Raw genomic sequence first — 22,034 nt, forward strand, 5'->3', positions numbered from 1 at the left:
TAAGTTAGGTAGTAAGTACATTTCTTGTCAAACTTGTTACCCCGTCCCTTATTTTTCTCCTACTTTCCCTCCCCCAACTTCCCCCCCCCCCCCATTGATTGAGTTTTCATTTGGGCTGTTAAGCTCATTTCTAGGATTTTAATTTAATATTTTTTCCAAGATTTCTATCTTTATCGAATTAATTTCTCTTTCATATCCTGATTACCTTCTTATTTTGTTCATTTGTCTGAATTCACCAGCAGTTTGTGTCCTCTTTGAGTTTGTTCAGGTATTAAACTTACTTTATTTCAGTGATTACTTTTTATTGTTTAAATGAGTTTATTGTTTGAACTGTCTTCCTCTTCACCATCCTGTAAGTCCTTTATTATGAAGTTGTTGGCTTTTGAGAAAAGCTTGTTGCCTTGTTTTTTCATGAATTTAGTGATTCTTTGCTGGGATTTATGCAGCGAGCATCAAGTTTTGGGTAGAAATTTCCTGTGTCCTTTTAGTTGTTGATTTCTTTAGATTACTTAGACTGAGTAATGGTTGGGTTGTATTGTATTTTCCTGTTACTAGATTGAAGGAGTGTGTCTCAGTGGTCAGACAATTTCAATGCTCAGAACACTCATCTAATCCTCCCATCTACTCTCATTGTCTGCCTCTTAATAGTCAGATGCAGCTTTGTACTAGTGGTTCATGCCTGTAATCCTAGCTACTTAGGTGTCTGATATCCACAGTATTACAGTCCAAAGCCAGTTCAGACAGAAAAGTTCATGAGACTCCATCTCCAAAATTAACCATCAAAGTGCTGGGCTGGAAGCAATAACTCAAGTAGCAGGATGCCAGCTCAGCAAGTAAGTCAAGCAAGCATGGGGCCTCAATTTCAAGTCCTGTATTGAGTCTTGAAAGTATCAATAATAAAAAAAAAAGGGACAAGGAAGGAAGGAAGGAAGGAGAGAGAAAAGGAAAATGGTAGGACACGTTTCTTTACTTGTAAGATAATAATTAAAACTCTGTCTCTCATAAGGGATCACAGGATGGTATCCTGTCATTTTACCTGAAGATGAGGGTCTGCCTCATGGCTTGGAGTTTATGCAGAAGATTGTTGGTGGTCTGGAACTTTCAGTTTCCTTCACCCATCCTGGAGATAGAGAGCGGGTATTGGAAGCTGCTGAGCTGTTGGGTTGGAGCTTTGAGAGTGGCCTGAAGGATCTTGTTAAGATGGATGAAGAGGAGCCAGCCATTGTCACCATCTCTACTCCAAGATTGTGGCTGCCTACCCATTGTGTACTACTTGCTGGCCACAAGTACATTCATAAAAATACATATTTCTACCTTCGCTATAAACTATATGATCATGAAGCTTTTTGGACCCCTCTCAAGAAGCCTAAGGAATCTGCAAACAAAAACCAGGTCATGGTTACTTTCAAGGTATCCAAGAGAGCAGAAGTCACTCGGTGCCCATCACTGCTTTGGTACTTCAGGGAGGAAAGGTTAGAGATCCAAGTGTGGCGAGCTTATGGCAATGATAGTGTGGAGAGACCTCAGCAGACAGACAGCTGGATTGGCTCAGCCTATGTGGACCTGGCTAGACTTGGGGATAGGTCAACAAGGACACTAACTGTCAGTGGTAAGTGAGGAGTTAGACTCAGCTCTTGTGGTTTGAGTATATGCTCTGCATCTAAATTGTGCCTATAACATAGTACCAGAGTATTGTAAGTACTCTTATAATACATATGAATGAGAATGAATGAATTTAAGAAACTGCCTTTACCCACATGTATAAGAGATTCTGTGATCATCTAGGATAATGGTTTGTTAATAACACTGAAAAGCATACCGACCAAGGGAACCAGGATATGTATCCTGTCTAATTAGCACATCGTAGAATCATAAAGGAAGTAGCCATGGTAACAAACTGATTTTTAAGGCAAAAAGGGAAAGGTTACATTTTACAAGTGGTATATGCTAGGTTCTTTTCTTTTTTTTCAAACATTTTGTTTAAGTCTTAGGAATTTGAAAAGAATAAGAAATAATCCTTAGCCTCACTAAATTTATAGCCTAATGGGAGAATAAAGCAGTAAAAAATTATAGTGAAGTATAAGAACTAAAAATTGGTATTCAACAAAATTGGTACTACAACATCTCTGATTGGAGAACCACATCTCACTAAAAGTGATACTTGACCTGAGTTTCAAAGGACTTGGGAATGAGCCAAGAAAGAGGGAAAGAAGGATATTCTAAACAGAGTAAGAACATGTATGGAGGCAAAGGTATGAAGCAGTCAAATTCATTTCAGTGCTATAAGTAATTTGGATCAGCTGGTTCTGAGGATACATAGGTTGGAAAGTGAAGCTAGAGAGGTAGGGTGGGTAAGAATATATTGAAGATCTTTTCTTCTAAGCAGAAAAGTTTGAAATTTTCCAAGAGCTATAGGAAATTAGCATAATGGGTATCAAATACAACAGTGACATAGCTTTGCATCCTAGAAAAACAAGTTTGCAACTATAATGTGGAATGAATTGAAATTAGCCAGAATAGATTTTTTACAAATGTGATATTTATTTGACTTACCAGTCAAATTATTTCCTTGCTTTACAGTTGAGGGAAATCAGGCTTTTGTATTTTACTGAATAATTGTATTATTGAATTATGTTTCTACTAAAGAAAGTAGATCTGAGACACTGAATATAAATCTAGGAGTCAGAACACTAGTATAAGTACCTCTTTTTAATAAGTGGTTCCAGAGGGGTTACTTAGTTTTTCAGATTATCCACATCCCTTATACTTCTCTATATTCCCCAGTCTAAGTTTTTTTTTTTATCTGCTGTACAGGGGCCTTATACAAGGCATTGCATTTGATGTGTTTGTAAATAAGTCTCAGTCCATTCACTCATACATCCAGCCTACTTCCATGTACTATTAAGTTTCCCAAGGATAAAGATTTACTGTTATTTTGGGTGTCTTCCTATGACTTGCTGTTATTTTTCTGCTTGTGCTGATCATGTAATTTAAAATTTGCATAGATAGGAAAACAGGTTATCTGAAACTAAAAAGACCCAAAAGTCTGTATTGTTGTAATCTATGAACTAGTTAACTCCATTTTCCTGAATTGGAATAAGTCTAACAAAGTAAATTCTGACTCAAAAGGAACTATTAGTATTTCCTGTTTTATAAATAAAATCTCATTTTAAGATCCAACAAACCAGTAAAATTCAAATCCCTGTGTTTAAATTTATCACTTACTGGAAGAACAACTTTGGCAGATCATTTATCCTTTCTGAGATTCTGGCATACATACATACACATATGCATTTTTTTGTTTTGCTTTTTATTGTGTTTTGTTTTAAGACATGATCTTAAAATCACTAAATCCTTGAAATCACTAAATATCCCAGGCTGGTCTCTAACTTAGAGTACTCCTTCCTCAGTCCCCCGAGTGCTGGAATTATAAACACACACCACCATGCTTGGCCTTAATTTTTTTTTATTTCCCATACTTCGTGCCTGTTGCTCATGCCTGCAATCCTAGCTATTCAGGAGGCTAAGATCTGAGTCCAAAGTCAGGCAAAAGTCTGTGAGACTCTTATGTCCAATTAGCCACCAGAAAGCCAGAAGTGGAGTTTTGGCTCAAGTGATAGAGTGCTAGCCTTGAGCACAAAAGCTCAGGGACAGCACTCAGTCCCTGAATTCAAGTCCCACAACCAGCACACACATGTAAACACAAACATACACAAATCCATTTAATTCCCTTACTCTTTCTTCTTGCCTCCTGCCACTACCTCCCTTACAATAGATCTTCATGGTTACTTTCAGAACGTTTTTAGTTGGTGAAGAAAGGACAAATTGAGCTCTAGGACAACTTCCTGATGGGAAGAAGTATGAAATTAGGAGACTATGAAACATGTGAAGGAGAAGAGAAGCCATTCCTTCTTTTACTCAATGTTAGACTCGTCTAATCACTTCCATAACAGCTCTGCCAAGTAGTCATTTAGTTTAAGCTTCATATCAATTTCACTACTTATTACTAGAAATAATAGGAACTGGGCAAAAATTCTCTGTTTATATACTAAGTTTCTTTAGCAAATTGCCTATTGGGCCTGCAGTCCTGTCACAGGAAAGAGGACATAAGCATTTTCAGTGAGTATTCCCCCAGAATTTGAGAGTTTCCTGTTCATCTATGCTTATTCCTCTCCATTCCTTGCTAGGTGTGTATCCTCTGTTTGGACGGAATGCTTCCAACCTCTTTGGAGCTGCCCTACGAGTTCATGTGGTTCTTTCTTCTCTTTCCCCACACATGGAGCCTGCTCATGATCAAGACTCTATGGACTACAGCAGCCACAGTGAGTCTGAGCAGCTCCCAAGCAGGAATGATGAGATCCAACTCTCCCCACCTGGTGACCACGAGAAGTCTCCGGCCCCTACACAGGTCCTCTGCAACAGCACCGCTGCTGAAGTCTGCCAGCCCAATGAGAGCCACGCTGAATTGGATGGAACTGTTGCAGTCAGTATCCTGGTAGAGAGAGCAATGCACTTGAGCTTAAAAGGTATGCTCTAAATTCTTATCCAGGAGCAAATGTCAGACTCTTCAGGGAATCTAACAGACAGTTCTGTCTTCATTAATCTTTCAAAGTTTGGAAGGATCTGTAGGAATGGTTGATTAGCTTAGTCAACAATTATATTTTCCAAGACTAAAGGCTTATATGGAAACCTTTCTAAACTTAGTCAATTATCCTAATGTTGGATATCATTATCCAGAAACCTTAGTCTCAATCTAGATGCTTCTCTTTTCTTTAAGAATCCATTACCACATCCATAAATTGTTTCAGCTCTTAAACTTCTCACAGACCTCTTCTCCACTTAGGTCTTCAATCTGTACCTCAGTGTACACTTATCACTAGGTCAGTAGCCCCCAAGGGATCCATGGATAAAATTCACCATCGGTCATCTTGCATAGGAAAATTATATTTCCTCACAAAATCTTTATAATTTTGTAACTTAATATAGTTGGTTTTCCTTACATTCCTATATAGTTTACATTATGATTTTTTCAAATTATTATTAAGAACTCCATATTTGTGGTACAAAGAACTCCTGCCTACCTTTAGCCTTACACTTCCTCTAAAAAATTTTCCCTTTGCCATCACCTCTTCATTTGCCTGGCTTGTTCCAACTCCTTTCCTTAAGACTCAGCACAAGCATCACCATGTACTAGAGGATTTCCTTGACATAAAGGCCCTTCTTATTTGCCTCCCTAGCACTTTGCCCTCTTCATCTTAGCATGTCACATGGTACCGAAAAGGTTTCCATGGTTTTCTTTACATATCTCATGTGTCTCACCTTGCATTCACTTTTCAGTAACAAAACAGACTAATACTTGCTCTGTGTCAATCACTCCCCTAAGTTCCAGGGATAAAGCAGTAGACAAAGACAAAAATGATGCCACTTTGGAGGTCCAAACTTATAGGAAATGTGTTTGTGTTTAACCTCAGCCAGTAAATTATAAATGTATATTAGACTTCAAAAAACTTAAGATTATAGTCTATTTGTTCTTTAATGGAAGTAATAATTTTAAATGTGTCATGAATATGAGTCTTACAAAAGAAGCAATTTTGAATGTAAGGGTGATCTGGCTGTGACATCTGTCACCCCTGTCTTTGATTGCCAAGGTTGATTTGGTTGATCTGGCTGGCTCCATGTGCGTCCCTTCTGAAGCTGCATGCTCAGCCAAAGAGGATGACCATCCCTGACAGAGAACTAGTCTTTAGTCAAGGGTATACAAGTAGCTGTGCTCCCCTGCTAGGACCTCCAAACAAAGAGGAAGCAATTTTTATATTCTTACTTACTGTCCCATCAAAGAAGGCTTTTTTTGGTGGTGGTACTGATGTTTGAACTCCATGCCTAAGACTTGGCTCTATCAGTTAAGCCCTTCCCCCCAGCAAGAAGCCCATGTTCAATAAGATTTACATAAAAACATTTTTAAAAGAGAAAAATGATAAATGAGTGGATTTAAGAATACAAAAGCTTCTTTGAATTTTGTGAAGATTTTTTTTTTTTTTTGGTCGGTTGTAGGGCCTGAACTCTGGGCCTAGGCACTGACCCTCAGCTCTTTAGCTCAAAGCGAGCGTTCTATCACTTGAACCACAGTGTCACTTCCAGCTTTTTCTGCTTATGTGGTACTGAGGAATTGAACTCAGGGCCTTATGCATGCAAGGCAAGCACTCTATCGCTGAGCTACCTTCCCAGCCCAGGAATTTTTTGTTTTGTCGGTCGTGGGGCTTGAACTCTGGGCTTGAGCACTTTTCAGCTCAAGGGGAGTGCTCTACAGCTTGAGCCACAGTGCCGCTTCCAGTTTTCTAGTGGTTTATTGGAGATAAGAGTCACACAGACTTTTCTGCCCAGGCTGGCTTTGAACTATGATCCTCAGATCTCAGTCTCCTGAATAGCTAGGATTACAGGCGTGAGCCACTGGTGCCTGGCAGGAATTTTTTATAGTTGCATTGAAAATAATATTTAAGGAGCTAGGCACTCATGCCTTTAATTCTATCTACTTGGGAGACTGGGATTGGAAGGATCACAGTTACAGGCCTGCCCCAGGCAGAAAAGTCTGAGAGAATCCAACTCAATGAAAGGAAGCTGGATACAGTTGGCATTCACCTGTCATCCTTGCAGCTGCCAGGAGCATAATGTTGGCAGATTGAAGTCCAAGCTAACCCAGAGGAAGCTATCTCAAAGATACTCAGTAAAAAGCAGGACTGGAGGCGTAGCTCAGCAATAGAGCACTTGCCTAGAAAGTATAAGATCCTGAGTTCAAACCCTAGAAATGCCAAAAAAATAATAATAATATACAAATGGTTTATATTTCTATTTTAGAGGCAACGCCCTTACTGCAATGGAAATTTTCAATTAGACAGGTACTTACATTTTAATAATGTGACTTAGGAAGGGTGTTTGATAATTTATTCAGTATACTGAGTTCCATTTTAGTTTTTAATCAAACTTCAGCTTCATTTCTTACTATATTTTACTTACATTCAACAACTTGTTCTGTTTCACCAAGTCAACTTTTGTGCTATTTCCTCTATTTAACCTGTCATTTCTTGTACTTGCTCCTCCCCTTTGAAGAACAAAATTAAAATGACACCAATACTTAGAAGGCCATGCTGCTGCCATCGCCATTATCCATAAACCTGCCTGTGTTCTCAAAGCTTTCCATGATGGCACCACCATGCGACCACAGATTACTCTGTAGCCTATTCATGCGTCTTCCTAGCAGGCTTTCTATTCTTGGGAGTTGAAGATATATGTTATTTATTTCTGTATCCTAGCATCCCAATCCTTATGATGTAGTTAAACAATATAATGTCTTCCTGTTTTCTGAATGTGCTCACATTACAAAGTTTATAAGTTGCCAGCTTGCAAGATCACTTGTTATTTGGCTTCTTTCTATATAGTTAGGTCCAAGCAAGCATCAGGACACCTGACTTTCAGACATTTCTGGCGCACCCTGATATCCGCCGTTGGGGTGATATGACTATCTACTCCTTCCCCTCACAAACATTTGTGTGTTAGGGAGGAACTGTTCTAAACTCTGAGAATGCAGGTCTGCCACTTGTCTCTCTGAAATGTGCCTGATCATCTCTTAAGATTTTCTTCAACTCATCTTCTAAGAAAATGTTGCTGGGAGCAGTAAAGTTACTATGACAAAACCTTTCAAAAATCATTCCCAGTGCCCCTCCAGCATCTGTTGTTATTAGAGTTCTTGATTATAGCCATTCTAACTGGGGTGAGGTGGTAGTTCAGTGTTGTTTTGATTTGCATTTCTTTTATGGCTAGGGAGGTTGAGCATTTCTTCATGTAGACAGAAGGGAATCCTATTGCATTGTTGGTGGGAGTATAAACTTGTTCAACCACTTTGGAAAGTAGTATGGAGGTTCCTCAAAAGACTTCACATAGAGCTCCCCTATGACCCAGCAATCCCACTTTTGGGCATTTACCCAAATGATCACAAACAAGACCATACTAAAGCTCCCAGCACAACTATATTTATTGCAGCATTATTTACCATCTGGAACAAATCCAGATGCCCCTCAGTAGATGAATGGATCAAGAAAATGTGGTATATGTACACAATGAAATTTTATGCCTCCGTCAGAAAGAATGACATTGCCCCATTTGTTAGGAAATGGAAAGACTTGGAAAAAATTATGTTAAGTGAAGTAAGCCTGGCCCAAAGAAACATAGGTCCCATGGTTTCCCTTATTTGCAATAACTAGTATATGTCAGAGACAAGCAGAAAAGGTCAGATAAGTTGATGTTAGGAGAAATGAACCCCAAGATAAGGAATCAAATCGTTTTTCTTTCTTGCTATTGTTTCTAACATATTTATAAGATGATTTCTTTGTTGCTTTGTATGTCCCTCCCCCACAGTATAACCCCTGTTTTCACTGTATTTGATGTTGGTATAATTTGGGGAGGGGAAGGGAAAAAACAATTGTTTAAATAGAGATACAGGTGGACCCATTGCAACAATGAGATGTACAAGATCTTATGTCGAACTTTACAGCTTTGGCCCAGAGGTGGGGGGTGGCAGAAGAGGGGACAGGGATGGTAAAGGGAAAGGAGGAGGCAACAATGCTTGATAAGAAATGTATTCATGGGGCTGGGAAGGTGGCTCAGTGGTAGAGCGCTTGCCTTGCATGCATGAGGCCCTGGGTTCGATTCCTCAGCACCACATAAGCAAAAAGAAAAAAGCCGGAAGTGGCGCTGTGGCTCAAGTGGTAGAGTGCTAGCCTTGAGCTGAAGAGCTGAGGGATAGTGCCCAGGCCCAGAGTTCAGGCCCCATGACCGGACCCAAAAAAAAAAAGAAATGGTATTCATTACCTTGCTCATGTAATTGTAACCCCTCTGTACAGTATTTTCACAATAAAAAACTTATTAATAATTTCTTAAAAGGAAAATTTAAAAAAAAAAATCATTCCCAGAACTGGGAATGTGACTTGCTGGTCGAATGCTTGCCTTGCATGCATGAAGCCCTGGGTTGGATTCCTTAGTACCACATAAACAGAAAAAGCCAGAAGTAGCACTGTGGCTCAAGTGGTAGAGTGCTAGTCTTGAGCAAAAGAAGCTCAGGAACAGTGCCCAGGCCCTGAATTCAAGCCCCAGGACTGGCAAAAAAAAAAAAAAAAAATCATTCCCATGCTTCTATAGTGTCCACATTAACTTTTCTGCTACCTTCAGCAGTGTTCTTTATTTTTAATCTAAACAGTTATAAAAAGGAGTTGCCATTTAACAAAGAATCTTATGAATACACTACATCTTTTTTTTTTTTTTTTGGGGGGGGGCCCAGTTGTGGGGCCTGAACTCTGGGCCTGGGCGCTGTCCCTCAGCTCTTCAGCTCGAGGCTAGCTCTCTACCACTTGAGCCACAGTGCCACTTCCGGCTTTTTTCTTTTTGCTTATGTGGTGCTGAAGAATCGAACCCAGGGCCTCGAGCATGCAAGGCAAGCGCTCTACCACTGAGCCACCTTCCCAGCCCCTGAATACACTACATCTTGATCAGTGCCACCTCTTTCAATATTCTCACCCACCCCTCCCAACCCGTTCTTTCCCTCACTTTTCTTATGTTGGACATACATTGAATTCTTTTTTTTTTTTTTTCAATTATCTTTAGGTAGTTGTACAAAGTTGCCATTTTGACTGCATTCTCCCCCCTTCTCCTCTTCAGTCCAACAGTGTTGTAAGTGTGCCTGTTCTCTGAGTGGTTCCTCTGTGCTAAGCTTTATGCTGAGGGTTCACAAGCAGCCCTAAACTAGTAACTTTGCCATTAGCAAAGCTTAAACCTGACACAGCTTCAAATTCTCTCTGATCCTCAATATAATTCTGGTTCTCAAAATAGAAGAGCTTCTGCATACTTTCGTTAGGAAAAGCTCCATGGTCTTAGCTGCTCAGGAAATGGAATGCAAGTGGATAGGGCTTGAACTCAGCAGTTCAGGGCCACAGCTGGGCAACATAGCAAAAACTATCTTAAAAAAAAAAGTTTAATACTCCTTTTTTTGGGGGGGGGGGTCAGTGGGGAGCAGATTAGTCCGGGCCTAAGTGCTGTCCCTCAGCTCTACCTCAAGCTATAGAGTACTCTACCACTTGAGCCACAGTGCCACTTCTGGTTTTCTGATGGTTTATTGGAGATTAGAGTCTCACAGACTTCCCTGCCTAAGCTTGCTTTGAACCATGATCCTCAGATCTCAGCCCCCTGAGTAGCTAGGATTACAGGTGTGAGCCACCGTGCGGCACCTAGCTTCAAGTTTAATAGTCTTTTACATACTTACATTAGACAATAGCGGCAACTGAAGAACAGAGAACTAAAATGACTTGAAGTAATATGTTATGACCATAGTCCTTGTCTTGATTGTAACTATTGATTTGCATCTGTCTCTCCCAGATAAAGAATCAAGTCTTACTCATCTGTGCATGTGTGACACAAAGCCAGTTAATTTTAGCCTCATAAAACTAGACTAAATTTTGGTAGCATACAAAATTAGGCATTGCCTAAGGGGAAGCTTTTCATCCACTCACTTTGTATCTGATAGGAAGTTCTATTAACTAAATAAAATTAATTAGAATTAGAATTAATTAGAACCCTGGAGGGGAGGAGTCAGGAAACCTGGCTGGTTTTTCAACTGCGAGATAACCCGGTGTATAATAAAAGAGCCACTTGCTTCTCTGTTCTTTGTAAAATAGAGAGTGACACCTCTTATATGTGACTTTCAGAGGTATTATCAGTACAAGTTTAGTGTTTAAGAAGAAATTGCCAGCAATAAAGTGTTATCCAAACATAAAAAGTTACTATTTTAATATCATTGGAAGAACCTTTGTTCTTGATGCATAAAACTACTTCCATACTTATGTAAAACACAGGAAATCCAGTGAAAACTCTTAAATAAAGTAAAGGTTGTTCATCTCAGTTCTTTATTTCTGTTTCTTTTAATTTTTATTTGCTATTATAAAAGTGATGTGCAGAGGGGTTACAGTTATATAAGTCAGATAATGAGTATATTTCTTTTTTAACCATTATCTCAGTTCTTTTTTACTGTTCCATTTGTGTTCTAAACTTGTGACAAATAGCACAAATTTGCTCTGGTCCACCTTCAATAATATTTTAGAACTTGATCTTATCCAGAAATATAAACAGACCCAATAAATTTCTACTCACAGGGGGAGAGCCAGGAAAGCCTGATATACCTGCTCTCCAAAGCTGAGTTCTTTATCACCTTCCTATTTAGCTAAAAGTTCCTGAACAGTCTTCCTCCAAAGTCAAAATAGAAGTTTTGTTTCAAATAACAGCTTCAAAAATAAAACATAAAAAGTGGTAAGTGCTAGCCTTAGCTGAAGAGTGGAGGGACAGTGCCCAAGCCCAGAGTTCAAGCCCCACGACCGACCAAAAAAAATAAAATAAATAAATAAATAGATAGATAGCACACAGAGGGTAGGAACTAGAGTGCCAGTGGTATGATCTGAGCAGTGTTGATAAACCCAGGGAGCAAGAGTGAAAGGATGTACTAAATTAGTGGCAGAATACAGTAACAGAGAAGTAGGTCCCTGGAAAGCTGAGCATGGTGGTTTACACTTGTAATCTCAGCACTCAGAGGCTGAGGCAGGAATATCTGTTCAAGGCCAATCTGAGCCACATAGTGAGATAAGGTTCAAATCGATACAGACAGAAAGGAAAGAAGGATGGGGTATCACTGGAAACATTTCAGATAGAGGGAATAACTCAAAATGAAGACCCAGTATTAAATGAAGGCTAGAAAGCTGCTTGTAGTTGTATAATCTGAGGCTTCCCCTCCCACATTCTTTTTGGTACCCTAAAGTATGATCATTCACTTATATTCTCTTTCAGGGAGTCCTTTGACAGAGCGGAAAGTATCCATACCTAGTTGTTGTGTATCCTTTGCAACAGCCAGTGAGCCATCTCCTGTGTACACCCATGTGATTGAAAACACAGATTCTCCTATCTGGAATTTTCAACAGCAGTCAAGGTTTGTATTTTCTGAATGTTCATCACCCTTCGAGAGTCAGCTTTTTTTCTAAGAGACAAACTCAGAACAAGAACTAGAACCTTGTGAAAGTGCTTTTTTTATGTAAGTAGCTATTTAATTATAGTGCTTATTTATAGCTGGCAGTGGTTTAAAGGTTTTGTTTCAGTGTTTTTAAAAATTATTTATTAGAGCCTTTTTTTAATATGTTTTTTATTGTGAAAATATTGTTACAGTTACATGAGCAAGGTAATGAGTACATTTCTTATCAAGCATTGTTGCCTCCTCCTTTGTTTTTCCCCTACCATCCCTTCCTGTCCCCTCCCACCTAAATTGTAAAGTTCGTTTTTCAGCATAGTGTCTTGTACATCTCATAGTTACAATTAGTTAACTTGTATCCCTATTTAAACATTTTGTTTTTTCCCTTCTCCTCCCCAAATTAGACCGACATCAAATACAATGAAAACAGGGGTTACACCTGCACTGTTGTAGATTCTATAAATTTCAGATGATTGAAACAGTCTCTACTACTAAGACATTCATGGCTGAGTAGAAATACAAATAAAAATTTAAAATTATAATCAAGTGTGACAAATGATATAAAAGAAGTAAAAAATAATATGTAGTGTAACTCAGAGAAAAGATTATTTAGGCTAATTAGGAAATTAATAATCAACAGACTTTAGCTAATACTACAGAATGCATTCAGTAGGTTGTACAGACAAGGAAGAGTATTCTAGGCAGATGTTTGATGCAATGGAAAGAGCCTGGTCTTTGGAACCAAAGAAACTGAGCCTCCAACCCCAACTCTTAGCATTTTCTAGTGGCGTTAATAAGTGACATAATACCTCTGAACCTCATTATTTATGAAGTAGAAATCATTTTCTGGTTTATTACAAGGCCTATATTAATTGACATATACCATATACATGACATTTATAATATACATGTTATATAATATGTATGTAACAAATGTTGGCACTTCTTTTTTTTTTTTTTCAGGTAAGGGGTAGGTTTATTCATCGTTCCGGCTGGCACCAGGCCATCTTGGTCCTCCACATGGTGGGGAAAGACCTGGGAAAGAGAGCTGGGAGAGCTGGGAATGAGAGAGAGCTGGGAAAGAGAGAGAGAAGAGCTAGAAAAGAACAGAGAGAGAGCAGAGAGAGCTAGAAAAGAGCAGAGAGAGCAGCGAGAGGGTGTCTGGGCCTGGCCCAGGCCCAATCTAGGGTATGGGCGGAGAAAGGTGTGGCCATATCAAATTCAGATGTGACCTCAGCGGATGCAGATGTGACCTCTTCCAGGTGTGCCAGTTGCCTAGGTAACGCAGGTACTGGGTGGAGACTTTGCTGCGAGGGGGATGGAGTCTGTGAGGAGGGTGGACCTTACATTCCAGCCTTTTAATAATCATGAAATAGGACACGGATTCTCTCTGGCTACTTCCTGCTGACAAGGGGCATCGACAATAGGTGTAAATGGCTGGAATTTGGTCCCCTCCCAGAGAAGGCAGTGAGCAGCAGCTGTCCCTTGGTGGCAAGAGTCCTTAGATGAAGTCTGGAGAAGTCTCATGAGGCATTGAGGGGCTGGAAAAAAAATACTAGAGAGCAAATAAATGGCAAGAGGAAAGACTTGGGGCTGAAAAATGTTGGTAGAAATGTCCCTAGTTACTTCTGACATCTGGTGACTCGGTAGAGAAGTCAGGTAACAAAGGCAAGAATATAAATTCTTGTCCAGTTAATAGGTAGACAGGTATGGACACTAGATGGACAGGCTTCTTACTTCCACTGACCTCCTGGCTCTGGTTAATTTTGAAAGGGCAGGCGCAAAGTAGCTGATGTGACATAATCTCCTCTTACTCCTCTCCATGTTCCCTTGTTCCCCAGACTGGCTGAGTCTAGGTGCTCGTTGCTGGGATGGCTTGTCCCAGTTGGTATTCAAGAAGGATTGAACTCAAGGCCTGGGCATTATCCCTGAGCACTTCTGCTCAAGGCTAGTGCTCTACCACGTTGAGTTACAATAGCACTTCCAGTGTTTGGCTGGTTAGAGGTAAGAGTCTTGAGCCATGCTTCCAGCCTGGCTCTTTGCAGGTTAGTTGGGAGATGGAGTCTTAGGGATTTTTCGGCCCTGGCTGGCTTTGAACTGCAATCTTTGCCACAAAAGCCCTTTATTATTTCCAATTAAAGCAACAAGGAGATCAAATAGAATAAGTAGAGCTTACCTGGTCCTTATCAAGAATTGCCAACAAATATTCTGCAATGACAAAACTTGTTAGATGTGATGAGAATTTTAGTACAGATATGCCCAGTATTTTAGAACCATGTAGTCAGAAGAATACACAAAACAAAAGGCAAAACTCAAAACCTAAAATTTTGACAACAATGTTTAGACATCTTTGCTAACAAAGCACATCACATGGTTGGGCCTCAGTTACCAGGGCCTGTGAAAAGAGCAACTTGTTAGCAAGGCACCTTAGAATAGATGGATGGGGAGTAGTAAGCTTGGTGGAAGGTTAAGGGTCAGATGGGGCCAAACCCTTAACCCACCATGTGGCCAAGATGGCGAACTCAAGATGGCGAATTTCTGAAAAAATGCAAGGAAACCCTGAACAAATAGATCAAGCCTACATTGGCTAGCCTTTGAGAGGGAACCTAGAGGGGATCCCCGGGACCCAGCCTGCGTCGCACTGTTCAGAGCACAAGCCAAAATGTAGAAAAGAAAGGGATAGAGAAAGTTCGACATGACTGGCAGAGAGAGAGCAAAGAGAACCTGAAAGTAAACAGACTTATGGCCATTTACCATTGCAGTGGCAAAAACTGTCTACATCTGAGAATGGCATAAAATTAGGCTTTCTGGCTTTCCAGGGAGCGCAGGAGGCATTTCAAAGGGGTTTCACAGCTCAGGCGTGATTCGCAGCACCCCATTAAGTGTGTAGGAGAGTCATTCTGGTGAGTGAAGGAGAGCTGAGCAGGCAGAAGCGGCATCGACTTCTCCCAGAGCACTCTAGAGAGAAATGGCCAAGCCCCCAAAGCCAAGCGTCCTCGGCTTCAGAGGTGACCGGCCTTTCAGCTAAAGGCCGTAGGAGCTCTCTGGCGTGGCGCCACGTCTGGACAGAGACTGAGCAACAGAGAGCCGTAGAGAGTAGTTTCACTCACCAAAGTAGAGAAGTGGTGTGGACGTGGATGTGAAGGCCAGCAATGTGCTGTGTCCGCAGCAGACAGATGGGTTCGCAAAAGGCCCTCAGAACTGTGGGTATTCCTCAGAGCAAAAAGGGATAAACAAACAAAAAAAAGAAAAAAAGAAAAAAAAAAGAGAGAGGAATCCCACCTATCCTGACTTTAAGCCCTTTATCCAAGTCATGGCACCATTTATGTTAGGTTTTTAAAAAGAGGTGGCCGAGTAAGAACAGCACCACGCATGTGGTATTCAGATAAGGGGTAGGTTTATTCATCGTTCCGGCTGGCACCAGGCCATCTTGGTCCTCCACGTGGTGGGGAAAGGCCTGGGAAAGAGAGCTGGGAGAGCTGGGAAAGAGAGAGAAGAGCTAGAAAAGAACAGAGAGAGAGCAGAGAGAACTAGAAAAGAGCAGAGAGAGCGTTGGCACTTCTTTGAAAGCTCAAAAATAAAGAGATATGGGCTGGGAAGATGGCTCAGTGATAGAGCACTTGCCTTGCATGCATGATGCCCTGAGTTCGATTCCTCAGCACCACATAAGCAAAAAGAAAAAAGCCGGAAGTAGCACTGTGGCTCCAGTGATAGAATGCTAGCCTTGAGCTGAAGAGCTGAGGGACAGCGCCCAGGCCCAGAGTTCAGGCCCCACAATCGAACCCAAACATACATACATACATAGCGAGCCCCTCTGTCATAATACAGTGCCACTACAAAGTAACAGGCTGACATAGCGGCCCACAACTGGCTCAGGATTTATTCTTCTTTCAGTTACGAGTTATTGAAAGTGAGAGGTCCTAGGCAAATATAGTTATTCCAACACTTGAGAAGCTAAGACAAAGAGATCACAGATTAGGGCCAACCTCAACCTAGTCCCCCTCCCCAACAAAAAAAATGCTAATTATGTTGCTATCAACATTACACTTGATTACCTTCTATAAAGTTTACTTGTCCACCAACAGAGTTTTACAAAATTTTATAAACTTGATGCAAACTCATTAACCATGTCCTAGTTTCCCTCCTGAAAACCCAATTGAAACTTTACAGTTGACTGGTGCTCAAGAAGTTGTCATACAGTGTGTTAATAAGAAAGGGAATTTTTTTAACATACTTATAATGCACTTTGTTGATTTTTTGTTTCTTTTTTATAACCCCTATTGTCACTGTATCTGATTCCAGTGTCCTGCATCTTGTATATACATTTTTATAATTTGGGGAGGGAAAGGGATATAACAAAGTGCTTAAATAAGAATATAGGTTGACCCACTGTAACAGTGAGATATACAAGACTCTATGTTGAAAACTAACTTTACAATTTGAGGGAGAGGGAGGTTGGGAGAGAAGGAATGGTAGGGGAAAAACAAAGGAGGAGGTAACAATGTTTGATAGGAAATGTACTCATTACCCTACTCATGTAACCGTAACCCCTCTGTACAGTATTTTTACAATAAAAATACATATGAAAAAAATAGGGAATTGGAAGAAAAATGAATACTGGTATTTACAATTCCCTTATCACAAAATTATTTCATTTGATCCTCCGTGTACCTTGTAGGCTAATAATATTATCCCATTTAGTAGATGAGAGAAGCAGGGCTTAAAGAGATGAGTATATCCCCAGAGTCACTCAAGTGCTAAATAATAGAAATGGAATTTAAAGAGTTGTCTTTTGACTCCTACAGTAAAAATCCTGACACTAATTCTTGCACAGTACCCCTCACTGATCTGGAAGTAGGGCTCTGTTTAGTGCCAGTGCTGTGGGAAATGAAATTAAGGCTCTTGGCTTTCTATGGTTCTCAGTCCTATTCACATGGAGCAATGGCATTGGTTATAATTTAAAACAGTAATTTACTTCATGTAAAATGTGCTAAAGGTGTTCAGTGAATTCTACTTCAACTGCATCTACTATGAAAATTGGAGTTGCTTTACATTTATACAGTTTAGCATTGGACTCAGGCACCTAAGACTCAAATCCCAGCCCTGCCACTTACTAATTCTGGTAAAACCTTAAGCAAATTACAATTCCTCTGTGAGCCTGCTTCACTATCTGTAAGATACAGATAATAGTGCGCCTGTCACAGGCTTTTGAAGAGATAAAGTGTATATGAAATATATATGCATGACACTGTGCCTAGGTCAGAGTAGTCATTTAATAAGTATTTTTTCCTCCTCGCTTATCACCATTCCCCCACTTTAAGTCATGAAAAGTATTTTTATTCATTCCAGTAAAGCTGATTATTGCATGTAGAGAAGCTCCCTTCCTCTACTTTCTCTTTCATCTTAGAATTGAGTTTGAATGTGGTGGGTATGATCAGATAAGAAGGACTGCTACATCTGAGGAGCCTGTTTTGGAGTCTTGGCAATAAGTTACTTCCCCTTTCTGAGCATCCAGCCCTTCATTTTGACTACAAGATAAAAATACGTCCTAGAGGATTGCCATGTAATTGAAATGAAAGTTGTAGGAAAATCCTGTACAATATATAGGATATCTCATCTAAATATAACATTTATTCATGGTGATTCTTTTTCTTAATAGGCTATCAAAAGAGCTTCTTCTAGACCCTCAGCAAACTCTGGTCTTCAAAGTTTGGCATAAGGGAGGTATGAACTCTGCTCTATGAATATCTCTGTAGTTATATAAAATAAGTTCATATCCAGGTGACAGTCCCAATCTTTTTTCCTTTATTTATTTATTTATTTATTGCTAGTTCTGGGGCTTGAACTCAGGGCCTAGGCCCTGTCCCTGAGCTTCTTTTTGCTCAAATCTAGCACTCTACCGCTTGAGCCACAGTGCTGTTTCCAGCTTTTTCTGTTTATGTGGTACTGAGGAATCAAACCCAGGGCTTCATGCATGATAGGCAAGCACTCTACCACTAAGCCACATTCCCAGCCAGTTGTGATCTTTTATAGAAAGCAAGTAAATCCATAGTACTGATTGTACTAGAAACACAAATACGTGATAGAGGAAAATACCATAGCAGTCTGCATTGTTCTTCTATGGAATTTAAATACTTAGAAATCATATTTGACAACATTTAGTATAGAAGTCCAAATATACCTTTGTGCTACACACAGTGATTTCTCTCCACTTTGTATGATATTTGGCTTTCTGCTGACTCTAATATTTTCAGGTCATAATATAAGATCAGAGTCTGACCGTTTACCCTTCCATGTTTGAAACTTCCATAAGAGAGAGGTTTTGCTTGACATCATGGTCCTTGAACAAAATTTTATCAGCTACCATTTTGTTTGTTTGATCATTCATTTTGAGGAAATGTCTTATAGTACAGGCTGGCCTCTTACTTAATACAAACTCTAGATAGCCCTGTCTGGCCTTGAAATCCTCTCTTCTCTGCTTCCCAAGTGCAGGCAGTTTAAGTTTGTGTCACCTCTCACAGCTCAGCTATCACTTATTAAGAGTCATCACCCAACAATGTTATGAGAATCAACTCTAAAACTAAACTCTTGGAATTCAAATGATAGCTCTTCCTTTTACTGTAGCAATGTGGTCTTAGGTGAATGACAACTTTTCTGTGCTTTAGTTTCCACATTTGTAGAATGGGGAGGGAGATGGGCAATAATAGTACCTATCTCATAGGATTCGAGGTTTTTGTTTTGTTCTGTTTTGAGATACTATGATTTGAACTCAGGACCTTGTATTTTCATAGGGCTTAAAAGAGGGAAAAAAGAGCCTGATGGTTAAAAATGCCTTGTGGGTTTTTGTTGTATTTATTTAGTGAGTGGCAATGTACTAGAGGCTTGACAGCTATATCTAATTCTGCTATATCTAATTTTATAGATGTAAAAGCTGGGGCCCAAGGAATTTTCATGGACTAAGATTTTATCAATATTAGTTTATGGAGCTGGAATTTGAACCCAGTTCTAACTGACTATATAGCATTTACTGCTTATTCTTCACTATGCTGGTAAGATTGGATGATGCCACAAAAAAAAGGTAGTAAAGACATCTCACTAGCTCATGATTTTGCAAGAAAGTCCTTGAGACTCTTATCTCCAGTTAACCAGCAAAAAGCCAGAAGTGGAGCTGTAGTTCAAGTGGTAGAATGCTAGCCTTGAGCACAAAAGCTAAAGAACAGTGAGTGCCAAGGCTCAGAGTTCAAACCCCAGGACCAGCACAAAAGTCTTTCATATCTGTCTGCCTGGTTTAGCTTCAAACCAAGATCCTTAGATTTCAGCCTCCTGCACAAGTTTACAGGCATGAGCCATTCAACACTCAACTGAGCTTATTTTTAATTAAGTATAATACATTTACATAGTAATATAAATAGAAAAATGGAAATCTCTTATTTGAAAGCCACCAGCTTAAGTAAAATCAATGAAGCCTGATAATGTAGCAGAAGAAATGAATGTTTAAATTTGGGATGTTTTCTACTTACAAGAAGACAAAGCTCAACCCTTCCACGTTTTCCTGCCATACAGAAAGGGAAATCCTAATCAGCTCTGGTTATCAGCTCTCAGCTTTATTATCTAGTCACCTGAATCAGCTTCTTTATCTTTAGCCTCTAATTTCAATGGCAAGACATGCCCAGCTCCTCTCTTTCCCCCACAGATGAAGAAAGAGTGATTGGCTTTGCCTCGGTGGACCTCTCCCCACTGTTGTCTGGCTTCCAGTTTATCTGTGGCTGGTACAACATCACAGACTTCAGTGGAGAGTGCCAGGGGCAGATAAAAGTTGCTATCTCCCCTTTGGAGAGTTTGGTACACCTCAAAGAAGAAAAACAAGCAAGACGTGGGGTGAAGACCCCAGCATCACTGGTAAGTGTACTGATCCTCATCTAATGTACATTCTAGTAAAGAAAAAAAAAGCCCTGTAAAAAGAGTCTTTATGCTGGTATTTTCTAACTTCTGGAGCATATACAACTTATATATTTGTGTCTTATGACTAACTCCTGACCTAAATGAGGTGACAGAAGTGTTCTAGAATTAGTAATGATAGTTGCACAACTCTGAATATCTGAAACCCAGCGAATCAAACACTTTAGGATGAATTTTATGCTACCTATATTATACTTCTTTTTTTGTGTTTTTTTGTTTTTTGGGACAGGTTTTTAAGCTAGTCTTGAAATTGTAATCTATTCTCAGCCTTCCAAGTGCTGAGAATTATGGACATATGCCACAGGCTATGCCCATATGCCACAATAAAATTGTAGTGTTGAAACTGAAACCATATCACTTGATTTTTTTTTTTAATTCCTTTACATTAAAATTATTGGTCTTAGGGCTGAGAAGGTGGCTCAGTGGTTAAAGCACTTGCCTTGCATGCCTGAGGCCCTGGGTTCAATTCCTCAGCACCACATAAGCAAAAAGAAAAAAAGCCGGAAGTGGCGCTGTGGCTCAAGTGGTAGAGCGCTAGCCTTGAGCTGAAGAGCTGAGGGACAGCGCACAGGCCCAGAGTTCAGGCCCCATGACCGGACCCAAAAAAAAAAAAAAAATTATTGGTCTTAGCCAGACATATTGGTGCATATCTGTAAACTCAGCTAGTAGGAGTCATAGGCATGGTCCAAGGCTGGCTCCAACAAAAAACAGAACACCCTATCCAAAAAGAAATAAAGCAAAAAGGCTCAGTGGTAGAGCATATGGCCAGCAAGTTCAAGGCCCTGAGTTCAACTCCCAGGACCACCAAAAAAAAAAAAAATGATTTTGTTGTTGTTGTTGTTTTTAAGAAAATGGGGTAAGTTTTCCAAAGAGTTCAACTGTAAAAGAAAACATTTTTTTAGACTGTCTCAGATGAAGGGAACTTTATTGAGGTAAAGACTTATTCATATCTTTTTCATGCATGCCTGGCCTTGGTCTAGCACAGCATGGTGAATCAATCAGTATCAAATAATAAGTGGATGCTTGAGGAAATGACCAAGAGTTCACTGTTCCCTGTAGGAAATTACTTTCTTCAGATCTACTGTGATAGTCAAGAAATAAGAAATATCAGTCAGATAAAATGTAATATCATGGGGGCTGCCAACAGTTTATAAACTAGCTAGAAGAACAAAAGCATAAAGACAAATAAAGCAACTAAAGAGCAACCTGGTACCATAGTTTGTAAAGGAAGGAACGTAATAATACCTACTTTATATTATAATTGAAAGCTTAAATGAGAAAATGTAAATTGCTTAGCACAGTGATTACCACATAGGAAGTACTTAGTGACATACTGAGAAAATCTGACAAATTTATTTATACACTGCTTTGTTCCAAAGGATTAACCAGTACACCATTTTTCTCATTGCTTCTACAGATCCCAATGTATAATCCCTTTTCCTTTCCTGCCTCTAATCTGTGTACTGCATTCCCCAGTCTGATTCCAAAACAAAGCCAAGACCAGTTTACTCTCACCTCCTCAAAGGAGCTTGATTTCTCCTCTTCTGAGAGGTAATATGGTGGGAAGAAATGAAGCCAACTAGTGGATGTATGTGAACTGACTTGTCATTTATCTTTCCTTTATTAGAAGAAAGCAGAAAGCTTTGTAGAACTCACACCTACATACATGCACGCTCATACACATACCTCTGAAAACCCTAAGATCTATGAAAACAAAATTTATTATAAGATCAGAACTAGAGGCAGGCATAGTGTCTCATGCCTGTAATCCCAGGTTCTTGGAGAGGTAGGAGGGAGAAAATCAGAAACCATATCTCAACAAACAAGCTAGGTATGGGGGGGGGGGGGAAGGGGGTCTCTACTTCACAGAGGCAGAAGTAAGAGGTTTATGGTAGTAGACCAGCACCAAGCAAAAAGAGTTTCTCCCTAAAAAAATAACTAAAGCAGCCAAGCACTGGTAGTTCACATCTATAATCCTAGCTACTTGGGAGGCCAAAATCTGAGGTTCACAGTTCAAAGCCAG

At 39.9% G+C, this 22,034-nt stretch overlaps 1 protein-coding gene across 4 annotated transcripts in view; it reads left to right on the plus strand.

The window, feature by feature from the left end:
* Window positions 1-22,034, plus strand: part of C2cd3 (C2 domain containing 3 centriole elongation regulator) — a 107,346-nt gene that overhangs the window by 52,305 nt on the left and 33,007 nt on the right. For all 4 annotated transcript variants that reach the window (XM_042687238.1, XM_042687247.1, XM_042687266.1 and 1 more), the window contains 6 exons: window positions 1,007-1,609; window positions 4,188-4,526; window positions 11,878-12,016; window positions 17,712-17,776; window positions 19,746-19,951; window positions 21,429-21,562. In XM_042687238.1, coding sequence (XP_042543172.1) covers window positions 1,007-1,609; window positions 4,188-4,526; window positions 11,878-12,016; window positions 17,712-17,776; window positions 19,746-19,951; window positions 21,429-21,562 — 1,486 coding nt within the window. The remainder of the gene's footprint in view (window positions 1-1,006; window positions 1,610-4,187; window positions 4,527-11,877; window positions 12,017-17,711; window positions 17,777-19,745; window positions 19,952-21,428; window positions 21,563-22,034) is intronic.

Source organism: Dipodomys spectabilis, unplaced genomic scaffold, assembly GCF_019054845.1.
Source record: "Dipodomys spectabilis isolate Male_0828 unplaced genomic scaffold, ASM1905484v1 ptg000003l, whole genome shotgun sequence".
Classification (NCBI taxonomy): domain Eukaryota; kingdom Metazoa; phylum Chordata; class Mammalia; order Rodentia; family Heteromyidae; genus Dipodomys; species Dipodomys spectabilis.